We start from the raw sequence: 27,802 nt of genomic DNA on the forward strand, positions 1-27,802 counted from the left end.
TTAACCAGCAGGTATCTGCAGAAGTCAGTGGTGAGTTCATCCCCTCCCACTGACTGGCCAGGGGAGAGTGGCAATAATGGAATTCAGAAGTTGTGAAGATATTTATCAGAGAAATCCTTAATTCAAAATTTTTCATGTAACTTGCAACTCTTCTGCATCATAAAACTTAGGAGGTTATTATGAATTATTTCAGATCCTAGCTCTAATAATACTTCTCCTCAGTGATGGAACATAACAATTTAGATTTTTAAAAAATCATAGGTAATTGCTGGATCTCAGAGCTAAAAGTGGTAACGTGAAACAGGTTTTCTGCTCAAAAGAGTAGCCTATCTCAGTCCTGTCATTACCCGACACAGACTGCACCCACAGGTGATGGTGATTAAATCATCCCAGGTGTCTGCTGCTTCTTCAGAACCAGGGGAAAATTCAAAAGCTTATCTCTGAAAGCAGAAGGATGTGGTGAGTCATCTCAACTTCCATCTCCTTGTTCATGCCTGACTAAGAGGAGAAAGGTGGTTTACTTCACTAGCTTTTAGAATAAAATTCATTAAAAAAATGGCATTTTACAGGAAGATATATACAGGAGATTTTTTGTGGTCATGGATATTGAAAGCTCCACTTTCTCTTGCCAAGAAGATCATTTTGAACCAATTCTGCAAAAGATCTGTTAGTGTACTTAATGGTTTTTGGTTTGAGATACCTGGTAAAAATATCTAAATACAGAGGTAGTAAATATCCAAAACCATAAACATCTTCCCTCAATGTACAAAGTGAATGCCTACCTGGAAAATATTTTGTAAATCAAAAAGGCTAGATAAAGAGCAATGTGGACACTTTGCTACAGGATATACCTATATGTTGCAAGTGGTACAATTTTATACTTCAAAAAAATCATTTTGCATGTCAACCAAAAAAAATGCAATTTTGGTGAAAGTTCTTAAGTATGTGATTTCTGTGTCCTATTTATTGCTGTTCTGTTGTCCGATGTTTTAAAAGAGACTGCAGTCAAAGAATTTAACAGAGGGTGTGATCCAACAGCCTTATTTCTTCTGCAGCTAAAAAGGCTGTTTTAATTAAAATGTACTGTATCTACTTTCATACATCAGGCTTCTGGAAATGCCTAAGTTTGTCCTGCAAAAACAGCAGGTCCTTTCTGGATTGTTTGGCCATTGTTATTAAAATTCTTCCATGGCAAGAAATTCTGTTTGGCTCAGTTCCTGGCACAGTGTAATTTTGCATGTGCTGTGAGGGTTAATCGTCGCTCATTATGCGCAGTAAGATATTACAAGCTTATTCCGTTGAAGTATACCCATGCCGATAACCTATTGATTCCATGAATTAAAAGGAACAAATTTGGACAAAAAGCTACGTTCATTATGCCTCGTAAAATGTTTTTAACCATTTGGATAAAAGAAAGAAAGTCAATTATTTTCTACTTCATTTTAAAATATCTCTTTCCCCTTGCTAGTATGCAGATCGACACAAAGTTTCCAGTCTAAGGAAACTTCCGTTAATAATTAGCCCCTAATTGCTCAGCGTTGTGCCTGATTGTTTCATTTCTCCAGCTCCCCATGGAATCAAAGAGGTCAAACCCCTCTCTGTCTTAGCAGTTAAGCAACACAAATGTGTCCCAAACTCAAACTAAACATCAGTAATACCAGCTAATTAGTATAGAGTTACAGAAAATCTAAAACCTGGAGAAAACTTTGGTTCAAATCACTATTACTTGAGTTTTTATATAGATGAGAAAACACACACAAAATGCTGGTGGAACGCAGCAGATCAGGCAGCATCTAGAGGGACATTTGGCGTTTTGGGCAGCTCTTGTCAAACCTACAAGATTGGCCCAGCATGGTTTCAGGGAGAGTAAAATACTTTCCCCATATAAAATTTCAACTCCATTCTCAAACTACCGTGGCTGGATTTTGTTTTGACATTTTCTTCAGCAAATTTGGCCATCTTAAATGAAAGTAAATGTCAATTTGTTGTGAAATAAGATTAGATTATACTTCTAAGGTCTGGATTTAGACAGACAGTAGTTACCTCTGACTTCTCTTTGACTCTGGAATTCACAGGTGATGAGCCCCAGTGATGACTGACAGCTGCCACTCTTGTCATTGATAGTTTTGGTGTTTACCTTCATCTTGATAAATTTGTGCATTTTTTGCTTTTTTTCCCTCTTTACTTGTGCTGCAGTTTCACTGGAGATTCCAAAACAAGCTCGAGCATGCGCTATGTGGAAACTCAGTCTATGCAGATTGGGGCCTCTTACATGCTGCAGTTTAACTTGGTGATGGGCTGTGGGAAGCCTTTTACACTGCACGTGGACAACCAAATCAGCCTGGAGTACTCCACCAACCATGGCCTGACCTGGCATCTCGTACAGGAGGTAAATACTGTGTTATTGGTCTTGCCAGCTGTTAAGTACACAGAGGGATATAGGCTTAAAGTTGGTGCATCTGTGAAGTAGCAACTAAAGATTTCCTGTTGCAACAAGCTTGTTATGTTGCCTTTAAGCACCACGACACCAATAATCTACCACCCTTCTACTATCAAGTAACAATTAATCAGGTTAAGTAGCTTTATTGTAGTAGAGTAAGTTAAAATGTTAAATTTTTCAAAAGAAAATGAAATCTTCAAAACACCTGTTATTGCTGGCAGTCAGTAAATCAAGCAGGTAGTTATAACTCCGCTGGCTGGCAACGATCTCTTCAATGACAGCTCACCATTTGAAATAATCTTACTCTTTATAACGCTCATTTTAGTTTTTACTTCCATCTTATAGAAATCTATTTTCTAAGATGGTCTGTAGTGTTTCAGGCACACACTTGTCATATTAAATGTATGTGTACTTAAAGATCTTTGAGCAGAGCTATTGGACAAACTTTGCATAATTTGGATGGGAAAATGTGTGGACAGCTGGCGAATGGTTTGCAGTCTGCCAGTGGACTGTTGACCCAATTAGTGTCATGAATATTAAGGCACCAGTTTGCATTTCAGTGCCTTTTTGTGCCAGAAACTGCAAACAAGTTATGCTTAACAAGCCCAGAAAGTGGTTTATCTTCTACATCTTTTCTTTCCCCTGGCTGTCCTGCACTTTGATGTGTATGGTAAGATCGTTAAAATATAGTTATCCGTTAGTCTCGTGAGACCATGGATTTGCACCTTGGAATGTTTCCAGGGCGCAGGCCTGGGCAAGGTTGGAGGGAGACCGGCAGTTGCCCAAGCTGCAAGCCTTCCCCTCTCCATGCCACTGATGTTGTCCAAGGGAAGGGCACTAGGACCCAAGCAGCTTGGCACCGGTGTCATCGCAGAGCAATGTGTGGTTAAATGCCTTGTTCAAGGACACAACACACTGCCTCAGCTGAGGCTCAAACCAGTGACCATCAGATCACTAGACCTGATGCCTTATCCACTAGGCCACGCGCCAACACATATTGTTACTTAAACTGATATTGATGGTTTGACCTGTACCAAATGTGCATTCTTAAAGAACAAGAGTCTTGCTTGTGATTCTATTTAAGTTTGAATAGAACCAATCATTTTGTGTTGATTATTCTCACACTGCTGTGAAGTTTTCTTGGAATCCATACACTGTAGCTTTATCCACATTAAGCATTACTTTGACTTTCAATTCCATCTTCTCAGTCTGGGAAAACTTAAATTGTCCAGGCTTGACTGTTTTCAGTGCTACTGTGGATGGGCTAATGTTGGTTCCCAGTGTTCCTGGATCTTTAGGGTGAGTGTCCTTTTGTCCTTTCCAGTCATTTTTTCCACCTCTTTTATCTTCATCGTAGCACTGCCAATGGCAGCTGCTTCCCTTCCTCTCTTCTCTTATTCTAGCTTCAATGACAGCACCATGGCTTGCAAAACTAACACTGCAGTAGTGTACTGAGTTAGCTAAAGGCTTGATCTTTAGCGGCAACAGAAGGGAGATTCGGATTTTCACAAATTAATTGATTTCTGTGTAACACAAGCCAATTAATTGATATGCCTTGGAATTTTTCTGTTGTTATCGCAAATGTGGCTAATTTGGAGACTGTTCTCACATTTGTTAATTTGAAATACCAACATGAGAAATGTGTGGGCGGCGTGGCAGTATAGCTGTTAGTGCATTGCTTTACAGCACCAACTTTCACCGATTGTGGTTCAATTCCAGCTGCTGCCTGAAAGGAGTTTGTACATTCTCCCTGTGATCACTTGGGGGCTCCAGCTTCCTCCAACTTTCTGTAGGCATGGTTAGGGTTAGTAAGTTACGGGCATGCTATGTTGGTGCTGGAAATGTGGTGACATTTGCCGGCTGCCCAGCCTAGTCCTCGCTGATTTGATTTGACGCAAAATGGAGCATTTCACTGTATGTTTCCATGTTCATGTGACAAATAAAGCTAATCCTTATTTTCTGATGCATATTTTATTTCTGGAAATGCAATTTTTTTTATTCCAACTAGCCACTGTATGAATAGTGAATAGAGAATGATGCAATAATAGCAAAAAAAAATCACTGAAATATAGTTACCACGTTTAAAAAACACAGTTGGGTTAGAATTGTGAAAAATACATGGATTGAGATTGCTTTGCCAGGTCAAGCTCAGATTTACTTTTTCTGTTCTGAAATTACAGTGATCTAATAATTGTTAAGATTTACTCCTGCTGCCTTTGCACAGGGTGATGTGGGATTTCAACAACCATGATGATCTTGATATCCTTTGCCTTGACATTTTCCTGCAGGAATGCTTTCCCAGCATGCCTAGTTGCCAAGAGTTCACCTCTGCCAGTGTTTATCATTCCTCAGAGTTCTCACAATGGAAACGAGTAACGGTCTCCCTGCAGCAGAAAACATGGTAAGAATATCTTTGTAGGCATTAATCCTTGGGAATGCGCCAAATATAAGATGAATCATTGTCTTCCCACCAACTGTCTCTATCATAAATCTACAAAATGTGAAATAAAAGGCACCAGGTAAATTAACTATGACTGGCTTCTCCCCAACCTGTGACGATGGGTTTAATTATCTTAACAGCTGTTATGTACTCAAATTAATTTTTAATCTCTATAATAGCCATAAACATTTTAACAAGCTTCTGTTTAGCATTGATGGAATATGTGCAGTTTTTTGGTATCTTGTTGAATGCATTCAAACCACAAAGAGCACCGATGTTCAAATATGTTCAAGTGTGTCAAATGGGATTTGTTAATCTAAGCTCCAGTTTCATTAAGCATTTGCAGGACATTTAAGCAGCACCACAGATTGAGCGTGCCATTTTTTTTTTACAATCACTTTAAGAATCGAATACAGCTTAGACAAATTGCATTTGTTATTGCTTTATGAAAATGAATTTGGCTTTATGTGTGGATATTTGCATATCAGCTCTGCAGATGAGATGCAAGCAGCTGTCAGGGACAGTTTTTTTTATTAAGCTAGAGTAATTATCACCTTTGAGTTTTGGAGTATAAATATTAAAATACTATTACATTATCTGGTATTTGACAGGGGAAGGCATGTTGGAACATTCACTTATAATCATTTGATCATCCTAAATGGTTGACCTTGAAAGCCAGCTTGAGGTTTTTTGCCAGAGTGTAACATATGCAGTTTGCATTAAAGTTTAGAATCCTGAAGTTCTGCAATTCAGAGCAGTCGGGACTGCAGAAAGGAAATATGTGCTCCAGGGTAGGAATACAGTCTTGGAGGCACTGTTCTTCGTGTAACAAGTCAGCCCTTGTTGACAGATTCACCTGTTAAATAATGTGTCCATGAACGTCTACTATTGTTGATTGGTGTGGGACAAATATACAGACACTCAATACAATAATCGATTAGCATAGAAGCTACTAACATAGTAAATCATCTTCTTAGCTTGGCTGAGTCATCCAACAATTACCAAAATTAATAATTACATTGAAGTTTAACTTTCTTAACCATTGTAATTGGGCTAAGTGTTTCATCATGAGAATATGTATTCGAATCAGAAACCTCTGGTGGTGAAGTTTTTCCAAATATTCTCGTAGAGATTTCAGATCAGTTCACCTCAACACTGACTTCACCCCTTGAGCACCGTTGTACAAGGATCAAGGAGCAACATCCATCTACTTTATAATGTTGTTTGTATGCAATATATCCTGAAGAGTAAGTACATGGTACACATTGTTTCTTTATATGGCCCTCTCCAATAGTTCAGTGGTTCCAGTTAATATCACAGAATATATACAATATACAGCCTGAAATTCTTACTCTCCGCAGACATGCTCAAAACAGAAGAAAAACCTCAAAGACTGAAAGAAAAGAAAAATGTTAAACATCACTGTTGTCCTTCATGAGTTGGGGGATTGCATTCAAGAGCTGTGGGGTAATGTTACAGGTTTATAAAACCCTGGTTAGACCACATTGTGTTTAGTTCTGGTCTGTCATTATAGGAAGAATGCAGAAGCTTTGAAGAGAGTGCAGAGGAGGTTTACCAGGATGCTACCTGGACAAGAGGGCAAATCTTTTATAGGTTGAGTGAGCTAGGGAGTTTCTCTTTGGAGTGAAGGAGGATGAGATATGGTGATAGATGTATACAAGAAGATGAGAGGTATAGAAAGAGTGGATAGCCAGAGTCCTTTTCCAAGTGTGGAAATGGCTAATACTGGGGGGCATAATTTTAAGGTGCTTGGAAGAAAGTATAGGGGTTGTCAGAGGTAAGTTTATACATAGAGATTGGTGGGTACATGGAACACCCTGCCAGGGATAGGGGTAGAGGCAAACACATTAGGGGCATTTAAGAAACTCTTAGATAAGAATAAGGATGACAGAAAATTGGAGGGTTATGTAGAAGGGAAGGGTTAGACTGATCTTAGTGTAGGTTAAGTGGTCAGCACAACATCATGGGCCAAAGGGCTTGTACTGTACTGTAATGTTCCATTGTCCATGTTCTAATAAATGTTAAAACCCCAAAGAACTTCAAATGTCGGGTTTGGCTGTTGCTACCACAAATGAATGCTGCTCCATGTCCAGAAATCTTAACTCTGGTAAGGAGAAGCCATCTGTGATGTGAAGTGCTGTTGATGTTTCCCCTGGCTGGGAAGACTCATGCCACTGTGCTAGAAAGGGTCAACTGAAACAGTTCCTGAGCAGGAAACCAGACTTGAGGTGGCAGGGTATAACCAATTGTTGTGATTACTTTTATCATGTCAAGTAATTAAAAAATTACAGATGTTTCTTTAGTGATTAACTACTCTAGAGTAAAACAAGTACCTCAGACCTATCAGTTTCCATTTTGTAAAAGAGGTTTCCACGTTTGTGGGTCTGGTATGTTAATTCTGATGGCTAATGCTTCTTTCTAAACTTATTCAGGTCAAGTGCTACGCGTTTCCGCTGGAGACAGAGTTATTACATGATTCAAGATGAATGGGCATTAGATGATATTTATATTGGACAGCAGTGTCCTGGGATGTGTAATGGCCATGGATGGTGTCACAACGGATTATGCAAGTATGTGGGTGTATTTGCCTACAATTATTGCCTTGTCTGTATATATGTGCTGCAAGGAACAAGGACAGTGAGACCCTTGAGCCTGTTAAACCATTCAGTTCATTCATGAATGATCTGTACCTCCCCTTCATTACCCACCTTTGATCTGTGTTGCTTGTTACCCTTGAAAGATAAACTGTTCAATGTAAAGTTCTAGCAATGAAGAAAACGTTCTGTTGTTTGAAGCTAAAGTAAGGTCTATAATGGTGCATGAAGAATGATGGATTTGATTTTTATCAATCCATATTTTATATTTAGCTACACAGTTGATTATTTTTGCAATTTATTTTATGACCTTACAATTATTTGTGTCATCATCCTTCAAAGGTAAAATGGGCTGGCTGAACACAGCTTCCAGATATGATTCAGAAGTGCATGATCTCAGTACTGTGACTGAGAATGTTTATCTCTTTCTTTGAAGTTGTGACCCAGGTTATCGTGGATCTTCCTGCAAGCCAGAGGTCATGCTACCTTCAACAGTAACATGTGACTTTGAGAATGAGGCTGTGATGAAGAATGATTGGCAGGAAGTGATTGGTGGACAAATTGTTAGGCCCGAGGAAGGCTGTGGAATAATTTCCTCTGGTTCATCTCTCTATTTCTCTGAGGTAAATGTCTAATGCAATATGCATCAGCGTTGGTCAAAGGGGCTTTCATATTATGCAGGGATTAATGTTCCAGTTACATCATTTTGAAAATTATTAACAAAGATAAGATATATCTTCAGTGAAATGTTTAGGGGGAACATGAGTGGGATAGTCTTCACCCTGGGGATCTCAACATTTAAGAAAAGTTTAGATGTAAATGTAAGTTCCTGTTGGACTTTTACCTCTTGTTGCATTCTTAGTTTCAGCAAGACTGTAGTGAAAGAGGGACATTTGATATATATGACCTTGGCCAAGCAAGATGAAAATCAAACTGGATATGTGACTTTCATATCCAGAGAAAGTACAGGAAAAATCAAGTGAGAATACATTCAAGTTTTACAATGATCTCAAACCCATCGTCACCATAAAGGGCTTCGTTCGAAGAACTTGGGTGCTTTGAGAGTGGAGAGAAACTCACAGTGGGGTGAAGCACAAGCTGATAGTTTCCTCCGACATTCACACTTTACAAAGAGCAAACTGCACTGATCTGTGTGCATACCTTTTGTCATTGCTGCCAAATGTCTTAACGATGTAAAACCAAAGTGTAGCAAACACTAACAATCATTCTGCTTGCATTTATTTGTTCATCCAGAATGGGAAGAGGCAGCTTGTTAGCTGGGACCTGGACACCCAATGGGTCGACTTCATCCAGTTTTATATTCGGATTGGAGGGAACACGGGGTCTTGCAACACCCCTGACAGCAGAGAGGAGGGTGTTTTGTTGCAGTACAGCAATAATGGTGGTATTACCTGGAATCTGCTATCAGAAATGTACTTCTCTGATTTCAGTCAACCCAGGTATGTTGCAGGGCCAATGCACAAACCTACTCCTATCTTGTTGGTGAGCTTCAAGACAATTAAACAGTTGTTCAAACTGATCGCTAATGTACTGTATCACATAAAGTTACTCATCAAAGGTGCTTTGGCCAGATTGGTCTCAGTAGCATTGTCAGAATCAGAATCAGACTTTAATCGCCAAGTACCTGTGCACATACAAGGAATTTACTTCCAGCAGATGTTGTCTCTCTGCTCATAACAATAATAATGATAAATATAAATGAAAATATTGTTTGTTTGTTACCAGAATTGCTGCTGACGGTGCCACCTCTCACCTCAGCTTTGTAAACGAAGTGTACACCAGGAGAAACCTAATGTCCTCCAAGTGTGGCTCTTGTGCTTCCCCCGTGCATGCTGGCTTTCTGGTGTAGGTGCTACTTGTCCCCACACAGCGTCATTCTGTTGACACTCTTGCTGCAACACCTGACTTTCCAGCCCATTATTGTTCAGCAAGCGAGCTAACCCAGTGACTGATGTTCAGGAAGGGTTAGGTGGTTCCAGGTCTATTTACCTGGGATATAGGCTCTTTCTTTTTCTGAAAATGGACTGGAAGATTAAAATTAAAGCAAAATGATTTTGTTTTTGTTCCTTTTGTGTTAAATTAAACAGATTTGTCTATTTTGAGCTTCCGCCTTCTGCTAAAACGACTTGTACAAGGTTCCGGTGGTGGCAGCCAGTCCACTCTGGTGAGGGGTATGATCAGTGGGCTATTGATGACATCATCATTTTGTCAGAGCGGCAGAAACAAATCATCCCTATCATCACACCAACGATACAGCAGGTACTAATGTAACGGTTTTACTTGAGAACTTTACTTGATGAAAACCCAGTTCAATGTTCACATTGCCTATTACTTCGGGTTCATCTTGCATATTAGAGCAGTCGGCTGGAGTTGTATGTCTTGACTGTAGATTCACCCATGATTTCATGTGTAGCCATTCAGATGACAGCTGGCTGGTGGCGTAGTGGCATCAGCGCTGGACTTTGGAGCGAAGGCTCACAAGTTCGAATCCAGCCAGCTCCCTTGCACGCTTTCCATCCGTGCTGTGTTGAGTGTCAAGCTAGCAACTCGGCCTCATAAAAACAAGAAAGCCTGCTAAAAAAACGCTGTTGTGATATATCCACTCGGAGCTAAGGGCTTTCTTAATTCGGATGGATACTGAGAGACTGCAGACATTTCATTCTGAATAAATAGCTCACCGTGTGAACCAACACAGTCACAGATTTTTGCTTATTTTTCACTTGCGTGACAAGTGACTACATCTTCCCCAACCCTCCCTCAAATGGAGGGGAAGGGGTTGAAATGGAGAACCAGCTTTTTGGGGAAGGTTAAAAGACAAAACCTATATCCAGAATGTAGTTCCTCATGTCACAGGTTAACCTTGAATTGTGCCAGGATAGGTCTCCACTGTCTCCACTGATCCCCATGAGTGGCACACTAGCATAGTGGTTAGCACAACGCTTTACAGAACAGGCGACCGGGGTTCAATTCCTGCTGCTGCCTTTAAGGTGTTTATACGCTCTCCCGTGACCACTCTCGGTCCAAAGGCAACCTGGTTGATAGGTTAATTGGTCATTGTAAATAGCCCTGTGATTAGGCTGGCATTTAATCGGGGATTGCTGGGGGACATGGCTCAGGGGGCTGGAAGGGCTTACTCTATGCTGTATCTTAATTAATAAAAATAAAAATCTGGGGAGAATGACTAGGGTTCTCTGTTATGAATTCTGGTGTAGTCTTTTACCAAAACCATAAAATGACATTTGACATGTCTAACTGTTGAAGAGTAAATGATACTTTTCTTTGTTAGACCTGTATTTTGCAGGCAGCTGATCTACATTTTCATCATTGTCAATTCTGACATCCCACTTTAACCCTGTCACCTGACGTTCATAGCAAATAAATACATTTGGTCATAAAGTAAAACTGCTGACGGTCTTACTCAGTGGGCAGGGAAATTGCTCCTTACAGTGTTTCAGATGTTTGCTCTACCATTGTGGTTACAAAAGAATTTACAAGTTTTACGTTAAATGATTCAGCATAGATTGACTGTTAGTTATCAGGTGAGCAGATGATTGTTTACAATCCACACTTCAAATTTGATTTTTGCACAAGTTTTGTTTAGGCCGTTTTATGTAGTCGGGTCCACTAACAATTAAACGTGGTGTTTGAGTAGCTTTAGCTGTGTGGGATCTATGTTAGGCTCCACATCACAGCTTATCAGCTGATCACACAAAACCTGATTGGCCCAGGATGAACTGAGCTGCTAGCTGCCAACTTTTAAATTAAATATGCAGTAATACCAACAGGGACAGACTCCTCTATAAATGTTTTTTTTTTAAAAAAGGTATTTTCAAAGCACCAAACCTCTGTGGAATATTTAAAAAATCAACAGTGTTCTTTACTTCAGAGCTAATCTTGATTAGTTTAGTGTCCCAAGGAGTTGAGTACAAAGTTCCTTCGGTTAGGAAAATTTCTATGCAACTGATGTTCTTGATAAAGCAACATTTTTAAGCTCTCTTGTCTTCAGTGCTGGAGCTGTTTAGGATGAGCAGAATCCCATCTAAATCTCATTCTCCACTGGTTCACTCAACTGATGTCCTGCCAATCACTCCCAGGGTTTCAAGTGTCAGAGGCAGCTAATGGAGTGCCAGTCACGTTCCAAGAACCTGAAATCCAGCTCTTTTAATCACCCTCAGATGAACCACAATGTTTGGAATAAAATATAGATTGATGACCTTGATACACTGGAAGTAATCTCTGAAAGGCTGGAATTGCTCAGGGGAATTGGTTTCGGAAACAGATGTACATTTTATCCGCTCATCAATCTTGGCATGAAATCTAATCACTGAAATGGAGGATTTTCATCATTGATCAACATTAATAAAAACATTTTGATTAGTCAAGGTTATAGTCCATGTAATACTGTGATATATCTAATAACTGAGTAAATTGTGTTATCTCAATTGCACCATTATAAATGTTTTTAAATTGTCAGAGATACTATAACTAAACAGTTTGGTAGTCATTAGGATACAGAAAGTTAATGAGTTTCAAAATATTTGAGTGTTCATAATAAATCCTTTATTTCTTGTTACAATTTCAGTTCTAAGCTACATAACATTGGTTATATTTCAACTACTTGCTTGGATAAAACTGTTCCTACACAAAAAATTAAGTAACTCTGCAATAACATTCCTTTAATCAGAAGTAGGAGCATTCTTCATTCTTGAGGTCCTGTTTAAGTCTTGAGAAAGAAAAGCTTTAGTTGTTTCCTCGATCATGATGATAACATCTGCAGTTGAAACAGTAAATTTCCTATCTGGGCCCAGGATTCCTCATAATTTGGCTTACTTATCAAACAAATCTCAGTTTTATATGAGCCATAATTTTTACATTGCAATAAAATGATTGGTTGCTGTGATCATTGGCAAAAGTCTGGATTTGGTTCTATGAACATGTGAGTGGAAATAGTTTTAAAATTAAATACCGCCTCAGTAAACAAGGGACAGGGTGTTTATTGTTACACGATCTCATTCTTCATTCAAAGTCATGTTACTTGGTAAAATCAACACAAAAATAAGAGGTCCTTTTGCTGTTTCCAGTTATTGTATGCAAGGTATATGACCAGAAGGTATTAATTTTTATACTGGAGATGATGTTTGAAAGCAATGGATGCAGAGAGCAAATGAAATTTGTGCTTATAGTATGAAAGCACTTGGAGAATCCCATTCAATGATTTATTACCAGTAAGAGCTTGCCAGTTTGGGCAATGATGACAAAGATAATTTTCCTTTTTATATTTGTTTCATTTGAAAGTGGCTTTTGTAAAATTCCCTGAAGGCCACGTCAATTTCTGTGTATTAGTAAGAGGAAAGTTGAGCTCAGTATTGCACCATGACTAGGTCTGGTGTTCTTTTGCTGGTCAAAATTCATTGCAAGTTGAGGTGCATGAAAATATTTCTCCCGTAATCCTTGAATATTTCCAATGAAGCCTATGAAATTAAAAATGGCAGCATCTCCCACTGTCAGAAAAGTACGTGGAGTGATTCTCTGATGGGTGGAGGGCATTACTTACAGAGAAAGCTCGTCAGGAATTTGAAAGGATTTTGAGGATTAGTCCTTTAAGGGCCCTCATTTATTGCCATGGCTTCAGGTGGATCTTTACCATTTAGAGGTAAAAGTTAAGGTTGGTTCTACTTCACTGCAGTTATGTGTAGGGAATGGTAGAAGCCCTCATAGCTGTTAAAGCAGAAATGAGATGGAGGTAACCCTACTGAACAGCCTGAATGGGCAAAGATGGACAGCTAGTGAGCTTTGACAAATACTCTGAGGAGTCTCTCCCCAGGCCCACTTTTTCTACCTTGACATATAAGAAAAACATACTTTTCTGCAATGATCCAATTTCTGTGACTGATGTAAGAATTTATTTGAGGAATGCATGCTCTGTTTTCTATTTTAAACAACCAACCCATTTCAGCTCAGTATAATGATTTTCTGACTGTCAGCCTGTACATGTATCCTCCACCGTCCAGGATATCACAAATAACCTTTGCCAGAATGGCTGCATATCTGTAAACTTAAAATAGTGTGAATGCTAGAGCCAGAACAAGTCTTGAGTTTGTTATAACAGAAACTGGCTTCTTTTCTACTTAGGCAGGTAGCAGTTCTTATAGAGTCAAAGTGTAGAATAATTGTGGTAATTTGGTCTAAAGTATCAGCTTGTCCTGTTTCAGAGAACTGAAGCATGAAATCAGTCGTTAAGTAAGGCTTAGTGTTCAGGTTCAGCAGGCAGGTAGTTCATCGTTTACAGCATCTGAATGTAGTAAAACATTGGAGAACTAATGGCCATTAAATTGACAACCTCACTAAGCAAGGCTGTAATAAAGAGTCTGCCTGCTGGATATTAACCACTGGTTTACAACCAAATGCCTTTTTCGGTGTGAAAGTGCTGTGACACACGCATCTCAAAGTGCAGACAGCCGCAAAGCCTCCTTGACTGTAGCAGAGGTTGCTCTGGAGAAGATTTGGTTTCAGATCTCATGGCCAGGGAGGGAGTCTTCCAGACAAGACTGAATTGTGTCTCAGCAGCAAATGACTTGTGAGTGAGTGAACTGTTAGATTTGGGCGTACGTGGCAGCAGATACCCATAATGGATCTCAGGCCGTGCATGTGGAAGTGCTCCAGCAATCTGAGTTGCGGTACATATACAGTCTACGTTTCACAGCCAGAGGGGAGGCTGGCAAGGACAACAGCCTTGTACAAGTTGATCTTAGTGGATATTGTGCTGGCATAGCACATGCAATTGCAGGCGACCAGGCTCTGACTTGCAAGCCCTGGCATTGATTTCTTTTATCCAAGGAACCGTCACTGGAGGTGACACTACCGAGGTATCTAAATTCCTGTGCTCCCCTCAGTGTTGTGAGGGGTGATGGAAGGCAGCACACTGCAGATCCAGGAGCAGGCTGAAATAAGGCCTCTGTATCACAAACCTGGAGGTCCTCAATGGGGCAAAGACCACCAGTATTGAAGCCATGATCCTAAAAGCAGAACTCCATTGGACCAGTCATGTTATGTGCATGGAGGACTCCAGACCACTTAAGTAGCTGCTCTTCGGCTAATTGGCACAGGGAAGCAGAAAACGTGACAGATCTCGTAAGAGGTACAAAGACTGTGAAAGCCAGCATTGCTTTTTGCAGGCTTGCTCCCCAGCACTTGGAACATAGGGCATGAGACAGAACTGGTGGGCGTGCCTTGGTAATACTTGCTCACGGCAACTTTGAAGAAAGGCAGATGTGGAGACCATCCGACAGAAGAGGAAAGCAGCAGAAATAGCCACGCCTAAGAAACCAGGGCAGTTCTCTTGTTCCCTCTGTCAACGTCTGTACCATTCAAGAATTGGCCTCAACAGTCATCTCCTAACACACATCGGATGAGCCACACAAACACAAAAGTCATCGTTGAAATCGACGGGCAAGCAACACCTGTTAGAGTTAGCAGCAGCCTGAGGAAGCCTTCCAGAGCCGACAACAGGCTGCTGGAGAGACTTATGGAAGTGCCAACCTGCCTGCCATGGGAACAGGGAGGAGATGGTTACTGTAGCTGTTGGATGCCAGCAGGAGAGCTTTCTCCACTGCCCCTCCATCTTTATTTTCGCAAGCAATTTGGGATGACTCTGCGAGTGAAGACCTGTGATAGAATTACCCTCTGGTTAATGGACTAATCACCACCGGCAACCTCAAACACCAGTTTTATCCAGTGATTTATCCAGGACATCCCTCACCTGCCCTCTCCAGTGGGGGGATGAAAATCCACAGTGCCACTCCCACTCTTCACTGACGGATCTTTCTCTCTGCCCAGTCCACATGGTAATTAATACCGACTGCCAGAAATAGGAAGCCCTTTTATTTCACTGATCCCTATCAACATACCTAGATCAAGCATCAACAGCTTGGATTTAGCTACAGATTCATTTAAAATAAAGCCGTATTATATACAGAGGGTCAGCAATGCGATTAATCATTCTGTGTTAGGTGCTTATTTAAGTAATTCAATATCAGCTCAATGGCTGGGCTGCAACTGATGGCTTTCTACATCATACTTCAAATATCTTGATATGGAATTGGATATTAAGGCTCTGCCCCATGTATGCAATTGTTCAGAGTGCTATGGTCTTTTAATAGTACAGGATCCACAAAATGATTTTGTACAGAAGCAGCAAAAGGCCATTTTGTCCCTCAAGCTTGCTGTGCCATTAAACAAGAATAAAACTGATCTTTTATCTCAGCACCAACTACATGTGCTAACTCCACATTCATTTGTCTCCTTAATATCCAAAGAAATCTATCTCTACCTTGAATGTACTCAGCAGCATAGGCCTGCCAGATCGAGAATCCAAAGCATATCTACCTTCTGATCTTTGTCCAGAATGGCACAGCCTTTATTTTGAACTGGTAACCATGGTTATAGATACTCCATCAGGAGAAAGAATAGACCTGCATCAAGCGCCATAAGGAATTCTAGATGCTTCATCCTTTTAACACACATGTAGTTATACCAAGGTGAAAGGGATTGTTCAATGGTGGACTAGGCATGAGGGATAGAATAGCTTACTTCTTTTTCTGTGTTCTTAATATCTCCCAACAGGACAAAAACCCCGATTACAGATATCTGCTGAATTTTGCACTGCACGTTCTTTATTGCACGTATAGTATAATCTCCCTTGAGAAGGGAGAGCAAACCCTTCAGCAGGTCTGTATATAATTTCAGTAAGATATAGTTACTCATACTTAAATCCTTTTTTTTTGCAATGAACTGTTTTCTTCCTAATTGCTCACTGTGTTTGCACATTAAGTTCAACCACCTCTTTCTTTAAATGCCAACCTGTGATATTTATCATCACCTATTAGAAAGAATCTCCCTTAGCATTAATTAATCAAGAAAAATATTACTTAATATATTTGATTTATGATATTTGAAACTGAGTGTAAAGTTCAATGAACGGTGACATTTATTATTAGGTACTGCAAGGGTCTCATAAAGAAAAATTATTTGTAAGCAGGAACTGAGGCTCTCAGTGACATCGAAGGCTATTTTATAGACACTCACTTGAGTGTCCTTGGAATACTCGTGCATCTGCACGACTGCACTTCAAGGCTGAATCTGGTATAAACACTGTGGTTATAAGCAGCTTATCTGTCCATTCCACATGTGTTATTTGATGTTATCTTGTCTAGGATTCCCAATAATCCACCATCAAATGGCAACTCAACTGGATTTATTGTGTTTGAAGACAACTTTACAGTAAGCAGCTCACTGCTGTCTTATAGGCGCCGTATTGCAGCCTAATTTGCTGCCCAGTTGTTCCTTTGTAACTTAGCCATAGATTTACCAGCACAAGTGAATCATGTGTATACTCTATAACCCAGTTTTCCTTTAATGTCAGAACAGATTTGTTTGCTTTTAAAACCTTTTGTGGTAACACTAAAATATTCACATTTTTCATCTCACTGAAGCAGCTTGCAAGGATCTATCACGAACATGAGGAAATCTGCAGATGCTGGAGATCCAAAGCAACAAATGCAAAGCACTGGAGGAGCTCAGCGGGTCAGGCAGCGCCTATGGAAAAGAGTAAATTGTTGATGTTTTGGGCCAAAACCCTTTTTAAATCCTGGTGAAGAGTCTCGGTCTAAAACATCGACTGTTTACTCTTTTCCATAGATGCTGCTGGACCTGCTGAGTTCCTCCAGCATTTTGTGTATGTTGCTCTAATATTTACCACGTTACACATTTTGTTTCTTTCTTGTCTTGCAGGACTACACACCGTCCTATGATATCCCGCTCAGCCAGCTGAGCATTTGGCTGATGTTGGCTAATGAAGGGATGGGCAGTAATGAGACCTTCTGCTCCACGACCCACTCATCGATGGTGTTTGCAAAATCGGATGGCGATCGGGTTGCTGTGACTCGGGACCTGACCCTGAAACCTGGATACCTGCTTCAGTTCAAGGTAGAGCGCACACATTTCATCACCTCACTGATGGCCCTTTGCACTGGCTCACCAAGGCTTCACGTCTTCAGCCAGCTACAATTTTACCTTTGCATGCTATGAATCAAATGGAAGTTTGCGATCTATAAAGGATAACCTGCTTGTCGAGCAACTTCGCTCCATCTGCTACAAGCAGGATTCCCCGGTAGCCAACCATTTTAATTCCAGTCCCCATTTTCATTCCAACATGTAGGTCCAAGGCCTCCTCTACTGCCATGATGAGGCCACTCTCTGGTCGAAGAAGCAACACCTCATATTCCATCTGGGTAGCCTCCAGCCTGACGTCACCAACATCAGTTTCGTTAGCTTCCGGAAATTTCAACCTCTCCCCCTTCGCTCTTTTTCCATTCCCCTTTCTGACTCTCTTCTTACTCCTCTCTTCCCCTCACCTCCCTTTGGTGTCCCTCCTTCTTTCATTTCTCCCATGGTCCTCTCTCTTCTCCTATCAGATTCCTCCTTCTTCAGACCTTTACCTTTTCCACCTATCACCTCCCAGCTTCTCACTTCTTCACCCCACCCACCTACCTTCCCCCTCACCTGTCTTCACCTATCACCTTCTAGCTTTAAATCCTTCCTCTCTTCCCACCTTCTGATACTCGCTTCTTCCCCCTTCCTTTCCAGTCCAGATGAAGGGCCACAGTTAGCTCTATTTCTTTCCATAGATGCTGCCCGAGATCTTCCAGCATTTTGTGTGTTGCACTTATTTCTCTGGCATCTTTTATTTCACTTTCAAGATGTCCCGGAGTACTTAACTACGAATGAAGTGTAATGCCTATTATAAAGTGGGAAAATCCCACTAGAAGCAATGTGATCTGCTTTAGTGATGTTAGATGAGGGTAAGTAATGGCAAGGACTGCTGATAATTCCACTAAACTTCTTTGGAAGTATTATTGTGGGATTTCCTACGTCCAGCTGAGAAAGCTATTAAGAGTATCATCTTATCAGAGCATCAGCACCTCTAATAATGCAACCCTGGAGTGAAATGTAGATTTTTGTGCTGCAGTATCTGGAATTAAGCGATAAACTGCCATTAAGAAAACTTGTATCCAGAGGGTGGAAGAAATAAACAGATTAGGGGAAACTAACATCTAATCTACAGTGTTAAGTCTGCAGGAACTAAATTAGGAGTTGAATCATGTTGTGATATTCATAATAAAAACAATGCATCAGCTAGAAATTCTTCTTTCCATACTTTGAATAAAGGTTTTAATTTTTCTATTTAAATGGCTAAAAATAGCATCAATGGAATTTCTTGCTCATGTTGCAAAAGACAGGACCACACAGTTGGAGGGTTTGATGCAGTTCTGGTCACCATGTTACTAAATTGTCCTGTTTAGTTTTTAAGGCTTTCTAAAATTTCCAAAACTGCTATGTATTCCACTACAAATACTGCTAGTGTAAGATTGTGATGGCAAAGCCATAGCAGATGAAAATCTATGGAATTGTTCTCATTTTAAATTGACTGGCTGTACCGCAGTCTAGATTTTAAGCAGCTGACATGATGATGCCCCTGCATATAAAATGTACAGGTCATGCACTTGTAATTGAAAATTAATGAACTGTACCGAAATTTCTGATCAATATGTAACAGGTGAGGGCTGGATAATTGAAAGCTTGTAAAATAATGAAAGGCTTCAGAGGTTTACAGCAGATTCATTACCCTAGGTCACTTTTCCCCCCAGCCCAGATTTATAGCCAGTTCTGTGATATTCCTCACAGGGAGGTTAAACACTTTGGATCATCCTGCTTAGTTTTTCAGATGCTGATGCTCGACAATCTGAGTGTGACAATCACAAAGCGAAGTATCATTTTCCTCTCAGTTTTTAATAGTGTTTCCTTGATCCATTCCAAAGCAAACATCAACTAACAAACAATCAACAATGCTAGAGATGATAACGAACCCGTTTCAGCTATCCTGCCTCATGTATTGTTTTCTGTATGAGCCCTCATGCAAAGTTAACAACTGAACTCCCTTAACATACTTGTAAAAAAATTCATACAACTGCATTATTTATTCCCAGCAAACTCAGAACTAGAAATCTGAGAAGATGAATTATTGCCCCAGAAATGGGAAGTATTTGTGGATGAATATACTATTTTTTCTCTGCCCAGTATTTTAAGAGACTTTCCAGCTCTTATATAATGTTCATGGTGGTTAGCAGTGGCAGAGGAATGTCATTAAGCATTCAGCTGTTCATATTTCCAGCTTCCAGCACAGAAACAAAAATTTGAGAGTTGAGTTTCCATGCACAATACAGTAGCACCCATACTAGAGCTGCGGATTCAGAGATCCAGTGACCTGGGTGTGATCCTGAAACCCCATTGCTGCCTGGGTGAAGCAATGCGCAGGTTGCGCGGTTGGCCACTGTAAATCGTCCCAAGTATTAGATGAGTGGCAGAATGGAGGGACATGGTAGCTGATTGGAATTGGGATGGAAAAGATATCCTGTATGTCAGTGGTACCTGATGAGTCATCTGGAGTCAGAGGGTCAAGGTGCCTCTTTCTGATGTTGTAACAATCTGTTATTTTCTGCTGTTTTGATCCCCTCCTCCAAGATTCAGGGTGGAGAGGGTCATGGGTCTCAGCCCCTCAAGTCCTATCATAAGGCTGCAAACACTAACTATGGAGATTTAAATGTCTTCACTCTTGTGCTGGGTTAGACATATCTGCATGTATTTTAATTATTCTCAAGCCTTGGATCCTTCTTTGTACATTTACTAGGAGGCCAAGGGAAGATGGTGCCCACCAGTGTATAACATACAAGTTGGAGATGAGTGATCATGAGTTGTGGGTGACAGATAAGCAGCTATATTCTGAATGCACAGAAAGAAGTTGAAAAGTTATCTACTATTCACAGCTAAAGGAATTAGGGATTTTAAGATTTGGCTGGCAAAAAGTTTGAAAGAAAAGGAGGGAGGGACTACTGACTGTAGCTAGGAATCCATAGACTGTAACGGCCCAGACCATGGCTGCTTTGCATTTCCTCTCTGTCTGGGCTGGTGTTGTAGTACACCTCCAAGCAGACTTGCTCAGGTATAAAAATTAAAGCCTGCCCCAATCATGGTCAATCCAACCCAACCTCAGCCCAAGGATTTCAAAATTTTATGACACCTGACCTGAACTGAACCCAATCATATTGTCAGCTCTCATCAGGCTTGGGTCAGATATCCAAACTGCTGAGAGACACCTGTTACATATCCCGTAACTGGATAACTTACCAGCAAAGATAGAGAGGTCTGTTGAAGTCTGTTGTCACTATTTTCAAACGTTTTTATTTATAAAGGGACACAAAAGTAGGGTTAATACATGCATTCAGATAGTGCACATCGTCAACATTCAATCTAAAGCACGGGTATAGTTATAATCATCATTAAGAAGTGAGCTCCGCTGGTGTCTAGGGGTTAATAGATTGTCTGTTGGAAATATAAAAGTCACTCTGAAAGTCTACAGGCCTCAGCCCTTTTAAAATCGCTGGGTTTTGCGTGGGGCGACCGAGAGAGAGAGAGATTGGGGGGAGAAGAGAAAGAACTTGCCGAGTCTTGATGAATCTTCTGTGAAATCGGGGGAGCGTTGGTTTCCTCTCCCTGATGTTAGTTAAAAGCGGTTTTCTGTGATTCCAGCCACAAATTCCAATCCCGGAATCTAACGCACGTGGCTTCCTTCAGAATGGCTTCCTGCCGCTGCGGGATCACTCTCTCGTGTCTTCTGGGTGCGTCTGAGGGGCTGTCCCCCTGAGACTCTCCTTTATACTTCCTCATGGGGTCGCAGGTGTCAATCAGGTTGGGATGATGCAATCTCTCTCTCAACCAGCCCACCTTGCCCGAGGGCTTTTCACGTGGTCTCCATGAGACAATAGTTGCTGGCATCTTATTCTGTATCCCTGGTGGGACGTGCAATTTTTCACGTTTCTCTCTCTCTCACTTCCTGGGTCTACTGACCCCCCCCCCCCCAACGGGTGCTCTTGCGATTCTCACAAAGGAGGGGGCTGGGATCATAACACACCAAACGTTTCAAACCATAGCTAAAGAACTGGCATTTATGTAGCACCTTTCACAACCTTGGAATATCTCAAAGCAATTCACAGCTAATGAACTATGTCAGCATTGCAAGTTAAGCAAACGTAGTATCTAGTTAATGCACCACAAGGTTTCACAATGAAACCATGAATATGGATTTGTTAGAAAAGTTGACTTAAAGTATTGTGTCTTTAATATTTCAGTAATATTGTAAATATGCTGCTTGATTAAGCATTCTTTGTTGTTTATAGAATTCATTATGGGTTATATGCATGAAGTATGTGAATGGCATACATCATTATGGCACCGTGTCATAAGTGTGCACCTCACTGAGGTAAAAACGAAACTAAGACACACATCTCCTGACTCCATGTTTTTCTTTCGGTTAGTTTTATGTGTTGGAGTCACAACAAATAACAGAAAGTGTTAGCAGAGCACTGAGAGATCACACTTGCTCATCTTTTTATGATGTTCCAATTCACAATGGCAGACAAACCGTGGTTTAGCAGCTCATCTGAAAGGTGGCACTGCCTGAGTATATTTTATTCTTTCTTACTTCTCTTCTAATATTTGTATATCCATGCACTTGTAATGCTACTAGGACACTGTAATTGCCTTTGGGATCAATACGTATACATCTGTCTATAACACTGCATTAGTGATGGCAAGTTTAACTGCTCTGACTGGGATTAAATCAAAGACATCATGACTCTGAGTGAGCCAGTGTCAACTGTTTCCACCCCTTCTGGTGCCATCTCCATGATGCACAGTAACCATGAATCCCTTACACAACCTTTCATTTCTTCCTCTGGTGACCTAATTGAAGTCCAGAAGTAGAGGCACTTTGGCCAAAGCAGAGTCTGTGAATTTCTGCGAATCTGCTGTGGAGGTGTAACCCCATTGTCTGTAGGACTGAGTCCATGTCAGTTGGAAGATGTTGCTGGAGGCTGCCCTGGAGTTAAAGGCCTGTGTCTGTGAGTGGGTGGGAGAGAGGAATGAGGCTTCTTTTCGCTGTTGTTTTTTACTTGTTCTGTTCTGTGTTGCTGTGATGAGCATCGTATGTTTGCACCATCATGTGCGGTGACCCTCGCAGGCTGCCCCCAGCACAGCCTTGGTTGTTAATGCTGACCAATCATCTCACTGTTTGCTGCAATGCGCCTGTGACAAATAAGGCTGAATCCTGAATAAATCTAACTAATTCAGGAGAGGGTGGGGAGGAGTGGAGGGATGGTTGGAGTTGTTGACAGGCATGATAAAATTAGAAGGATAGGAGGGAGAAATATAAACGATGAATAGTTTTTATAAGGTTGCTGAAGAAAGTAAATCTCTCTCATGTGGACCGCACAAAGAAAAAAGGGAACCATTGATTAACTCTAAAGAGGATGGCTCCAATAATCAGCTGTGCCAGAGACTCCAGAATGATTGGTTGGTGCCTTCAAAAATGCAATCAATCCTCTGACTCTGGTTCTCCAGTACCCTTGCCACAGAATCACAATCTGTCACTCAAGCATGTTAAAGAAGCCATTAGCTCCACTGTAAGTCAGACATTCAGATTCACAATGAATCACAGACTCACCTAGTTTGTGGTTCACAGTCTGGAAGGCCGACTTCCTCAGAGAGGAGGTGTCTTCGCTTCTGTGAATGAGAGAAATTTCTCTCTCTGCCAATGCAATGTGAGAGGGCAGCTGAGGTTTCCTGTGTGAACTTTCAACTTAAGTGTCTGGTATGCAATGATGGTCCCACTTCCTACAGTTGCCCTTGCTCAAGTTAGAGGTTAAATGGATTTTTAAAGTGGGCAAGAGCCCGATAACTATTTTTTTTACAGAAGGTTCACTCCCTTCCTTATTACAGGGCACAGGGCAGGCCTAACTCTGTGTGTGTGTGTGTGTGTGTGTGTGTGTGTGTGTGTGTGTATATATATATATATATATATTAGGGTTTTTGCTCATGAAGTTTTAATTTGCTACATCTTGTGTTTTTCAGCTGAACATTGGATGTGAGCGCCAGTTCAGTAGTGCTGCCCCTGTCCTCCTTCAATACTCCCATGATGCCGGTAGATCTTGGTCTCTGGTAAAAGAAGGCTGCTATCCTGCATCACCTGGTGTCAAGGGCTGTGAGGGAAGTTCAAGGGAACTGAAGGAATCAACAGTGTACTACATGGGAGACTTCGAAACCTGGACAAGGGTCACGGTCATTATCCCGAGATCTGTAGCATCCAGGTGAGTGATCTTATCTTCATGCTACCACTTAGTGGAGTTAATGCAAATACACATCATGAGGAAAATAAAGACACAATGAAGAAAAGGGTACAAGGTTATATAGTTGGATGGATGACATGCCATAGAGTAACACAGCCAATTTGGCCAAGCAGTCCTTGCCTTCACAATGCCCACCCTGCTAGTTCCAGTTTCCTGCATTTGGCCAACTCCCCTCCAGGTGGTTTTTAAGTGATACTAATGCAGCCACCTTAACCCCTAGAACACGTTGCGCTTCAGCTTTGCGATGCGCCCACACGGCCCATCCTTTTAAAAAAGCTCTGCCTCCGCTTGCTTCTTCGTTGTTTGCGGTGATAGTTTACCACAACTTACTTCAGAAAAGGTGTTATTAGTAATGAACTTAGTTGAATTTCTTGCCTTTTGAACTCCCAGAGAACTGTTGGATGCATCACAACCTGAAACTGGAGGCTTATGGATTAGTGCATTCTTTGATAATAAATGTACTTTGAATCTTTGAATCACTTCATCTGGCAGCTCATTCCATATACTCACCACCCTCTGCATGAAAAATTTGCCCCTTTGGTCATTTTAAAATCTTTCCCCTCGCAACCTAAATCTACACCCATGAAAAAAATTCCCATGAAAAAAGCCAGACTGATTCCTTATGGCCAGACTCTGTCAATGCTGGTAGACCCTGTCCCTCAGTATTCACCCCAGTAACATTCCCTCTACTGATGTCAGGCTGACTGGCATGTACTTCCCTGCCTTATCTTTGCTAACCTTTATAGACAATGGAAAGACGTTCGCCACTATCCAGTCTTGGGAACTTCACCAGTGACTAACAAGGGCCTCCAGAATTTTCTGTCTACTATAGAGCTCCTTCAGTTTTTCTTCAACCTTATCTGCCAGATCCAGCTCATCTTTTTTTACCCTCTTGATTTCCTGTTTAAGAGTATTCTTAATTTTTTATAGTCATTAAGGGATTTACTCAGTCTCAACCTCTTAAACCTTCATTTGCTTGACCAGAGCCTCAATTTCTCTCATCAGACAAGGCTGTCTAAACTTGCCAGATTTACCCTCCACTTTCGTAGGAACCTGCTGCTCCTGGACACTTGCTGTCACAGTATATCTCATCAAGTATATAAGCATTGGTAGAGTTTTGATGTTCTTGCCTAAAGAAGGCTAGGCCTTTTTCTTGGAGGAGGTGAAGGTGAGTTTCACTGGAAGTTGTCACATTAAGGTGAGACTGAGTAGAATGGGCCTATGTTCCCTGGGATTCAGATCTTCCTGAAATAAATAAAATTCTACAAAAGCTTGAAAGAGCAGCTGCCGAGAATCTGTTTATCCCAGCTTCATTGTCCAGAATGAGAATCCCAGAATCAGCAGTATGCTCACAAGTTAATCAGCTTTGATACATACACAGCGCTGGAAGAACTCAGCAGGTTCTCTGATTGGTTTTTCACCTGGCGCCTCTAGGCCCTACCCCCTCCCCTATCTCTATTACTGGGCTTCAGACCTCTCTTCCCCCCCCCATTCCTGATGAAGGGTCTTGGCCCAAAACGTTGGCTATTCTTTTCTCACGGATGCTGCCTGACCTGCTGAGTTCTTCCAGTGTTGTGTACGTATTCTTTGATCCACAGCATCTACAGTTGTATTATTGTGCTTTAATCAGCTTTGATAATTCTGTTTGAGGGATTAATATGGGGATAACTCCCCTACATTTCCTCTCTGTCTGATGGAGCAGAGACTGCGGCATTTTGCAACTATGCTGCACTCCCCTTGTACCTGCCTTGATCCTCAGTTTAGATTTTTGTGCTGAAGTCAATGAAGAGAGTCTAAAGTACACAATGTTCTAATCAAGGTGAAATCATGATGAACAGCCCCAAATGAAACTTCAGCATTATCACAGCTTGAGTGGCTTATTCTGATTAAATGTCTGCGACCGGAAGCGTCAGCTGGTTCAATCTCCACAGACGCAGCTGAATATTTCCAACTTTATTTTTGGCTATTTGCTAGATGTTTAGTCAGATACAACTGAAATGAGGAGGAATTTGTGGAAAATGTTTGAAATTCCCTGTCTATGAGAGTAATGGATCTACTTTATGGAATATAGAAAACTACCCGTTGTGGTGAACTACATATACCTGTCTGGACACGCCCCCTGCTGACTGCTCCTGTGGCTCCTCCCACAGACCCCGGTATAAAGGCGATTGAGGTCTGAGCCCGGCCTCTCTGTCTCCAGGATGTAGTATGGTGGTCAACCACTGCTTGTTCCTTCTTCCAGTCAATAAAAGCCGATACCTCGCTTTTACGTCTCAGACAGAGTTATTGATGGTGCTTCTCCTGTAATGTAAGGAAGAGACATAGAGCTTCAGCTGCAGTCTGACTAAGCGGCTGTGTAGGCTGCAGGAACAATGTGGCCGACTATTACTTCTATTTCTTTTTGGTGTCTGTGGAAAGATTCAGTTGGAGAGACTGTGTCTACATCATTTTTTCTTTGTAATCAGTTGTTGAGCACAAATGGAATTTACCAGCCATCCATCAATCAAGAGTTAGATACAGTGTTAGAAGATATCAGTGGTTCTCATTACACTACTTTTATAAAATAAAATTTTCTTTCCTATTTTGAGAATCCATGTTGGTCTTTAAATCAATGTTTACATTAGACATGGTTTTTAATGTAAATAGACTTGGTCAGTGAATATAGGTTCCAAAAATATAAATGGAGACTATATGATGGGAAACAGGAAGGGAACAATGAATTTTCTTCTTCTTCTCACTTATTGTGTGGGTGACTTGGAAACTGCCCATTAACTACACTGTCGAAGTTTGTTATTAGCCACAGTGTGGTTAATGAGCCATTGTGTGGTAATGGACTGACTTTCAGAAAATAATAGGGCACTTTGTGTCCTGTGTAGTGTGACTAAGTCACTGGAGAAACGGGCAGATAAGAAAACCTTTATTCATTGACTCAAACTTTTTAAAAATTTCAAAAATAGATTTTATTTATAGTAAAAATATATACAGAGGAATAAAGGAAAGTATTTATGATTGATACGTTCAGTAGTGTAAACATTTTTTAAAGGAGACTAAACAAGCATAGACCCAGGTTTCTTGTGTTGCCCCTTGGGGTGATATGCTGTTTTTGTGGTTTGAGAAGCTTCCCAACCCAAACACATGCAGCAGCAGAATGACCCAGGACTGTGGTCCTTCTCCACAGAGCCTTAGACTGGTCGCACTGAGGCTCAGTATGTACAGCACCTGAACTGGGCCAGTCTCATGCTTTCCCTTACAGACATCTTGCTGTGCTGGAAGACCAACAAATTTCGGGCAAACCAAAGGGCGTCCTTCACTGAGTCGATGACCGTCCAGCAGCGCTTGATGTCCCGGTGTGTGTCCCTGGGGAAAAGCCCATGGATCAGAGTCCTCTGTTAGGCAGTTGATGGGGATAAACAGGGACATGAACACAATCCATAACTCAAGCAGCAAGCCTTCTGCTGTGGGCTAGCAGCCTGAGCTCTCTAGAGACCCTTACATTTCAACGTTGATTGCTGCTTTTACTTTACATTTCAGCAGGTTTATTTTGGAAGACTGGTTGATTTTTGTTGGGATTAATACCTGCTAACCTTATTCTGTAACCTTTAAAACATGCTACATGTCTGACAATTCCCTAACATGCAGAACAGGGAGTGGACACAATCTTCTGATACCAGCAGCAGGCTCTTTGCTGCTTTGTAATTATTTGAGCAGTAAATGCAACTGGTACACGTTGTGAATAAGCCTTTCAATTTACAGAGTCCTATTTATTCAGTACAGTAATTATTTTGTATTGTTAGAAATAACTGGGAAAAAAACTCCACTCTTTTGTACTTTGAATTGTTTACTGGCTCATGAGCAATTGTGCCCAAGTGTAACTGTGCCTGCGTGGGCGTTTGGCTTTTCTGATTGGAAACCAGCCCAAGTGAGCAGGTCGACTATTTGCTGACCCTCACACAGTCCAAATTTGGCAGAGAAAGAGGGAAGAGTATTG

At 41.1% G+C, this 27,802-nt stretch overlaps 1 protein-coding gene across 1 annotated transcript in view; it reads left to right on the forward strand.

Annotated features, from left to right (window-relative positions):
• The window catches only part of reln (reelin), a 307,273-nt gene that overhangs the window by 182,895 nt on the left and 96,576 nt on the right, over positions 1-27,802 (forward strand). Inside the window, exons 21-28 of the mRNA XM_059987188.1 lie at positions 2,197-2,389; positions 4,729-4,841; positions 7,334-7,471; positions 7,932-8,118; positions 8,750-8,955; positions 9,604-9,775; positions 17,306-17,500; positions 23,540-23,775. Coding sequence (XP_059843171.1) covers positions 2,197-2,389; positions 4,729-4,841; positions 7,334-7,471; positions 7,932-8,118; positions 8,750-8,955; positions 9,604-9,775; positions 17,306-17,500; positions 23,540-23,775 — 1,440 coding nt within the window. The remainder of the gene's footprint in view (positions 1-2,196; positions 2,390-4,728; positions 4,842-7,333; positions 7,472-7,931; positions 8,119-8,749; positions 8,956-9,603; positions 9,776-17,305; positions 17,501-23,539; positions 23,776-27,802) is intronic.

The sequence above is a fragment of the Hypanus sabinus genome, chromosome 13 (assembly GCF_030144855.1).
Source record: "Hypanus sabinus isolate sHypSab1 chromosome 13, sHypSab1.hap1, whole genome shotgun sequence".
NCBI classification, from domain to species: domain Eukaryota; kingdom Metazoa; phylum Chordata; class Chondrichthyes; order Myliobatiformes; family Dasyatidae; genus Hypanus; species Hypanus sabinus.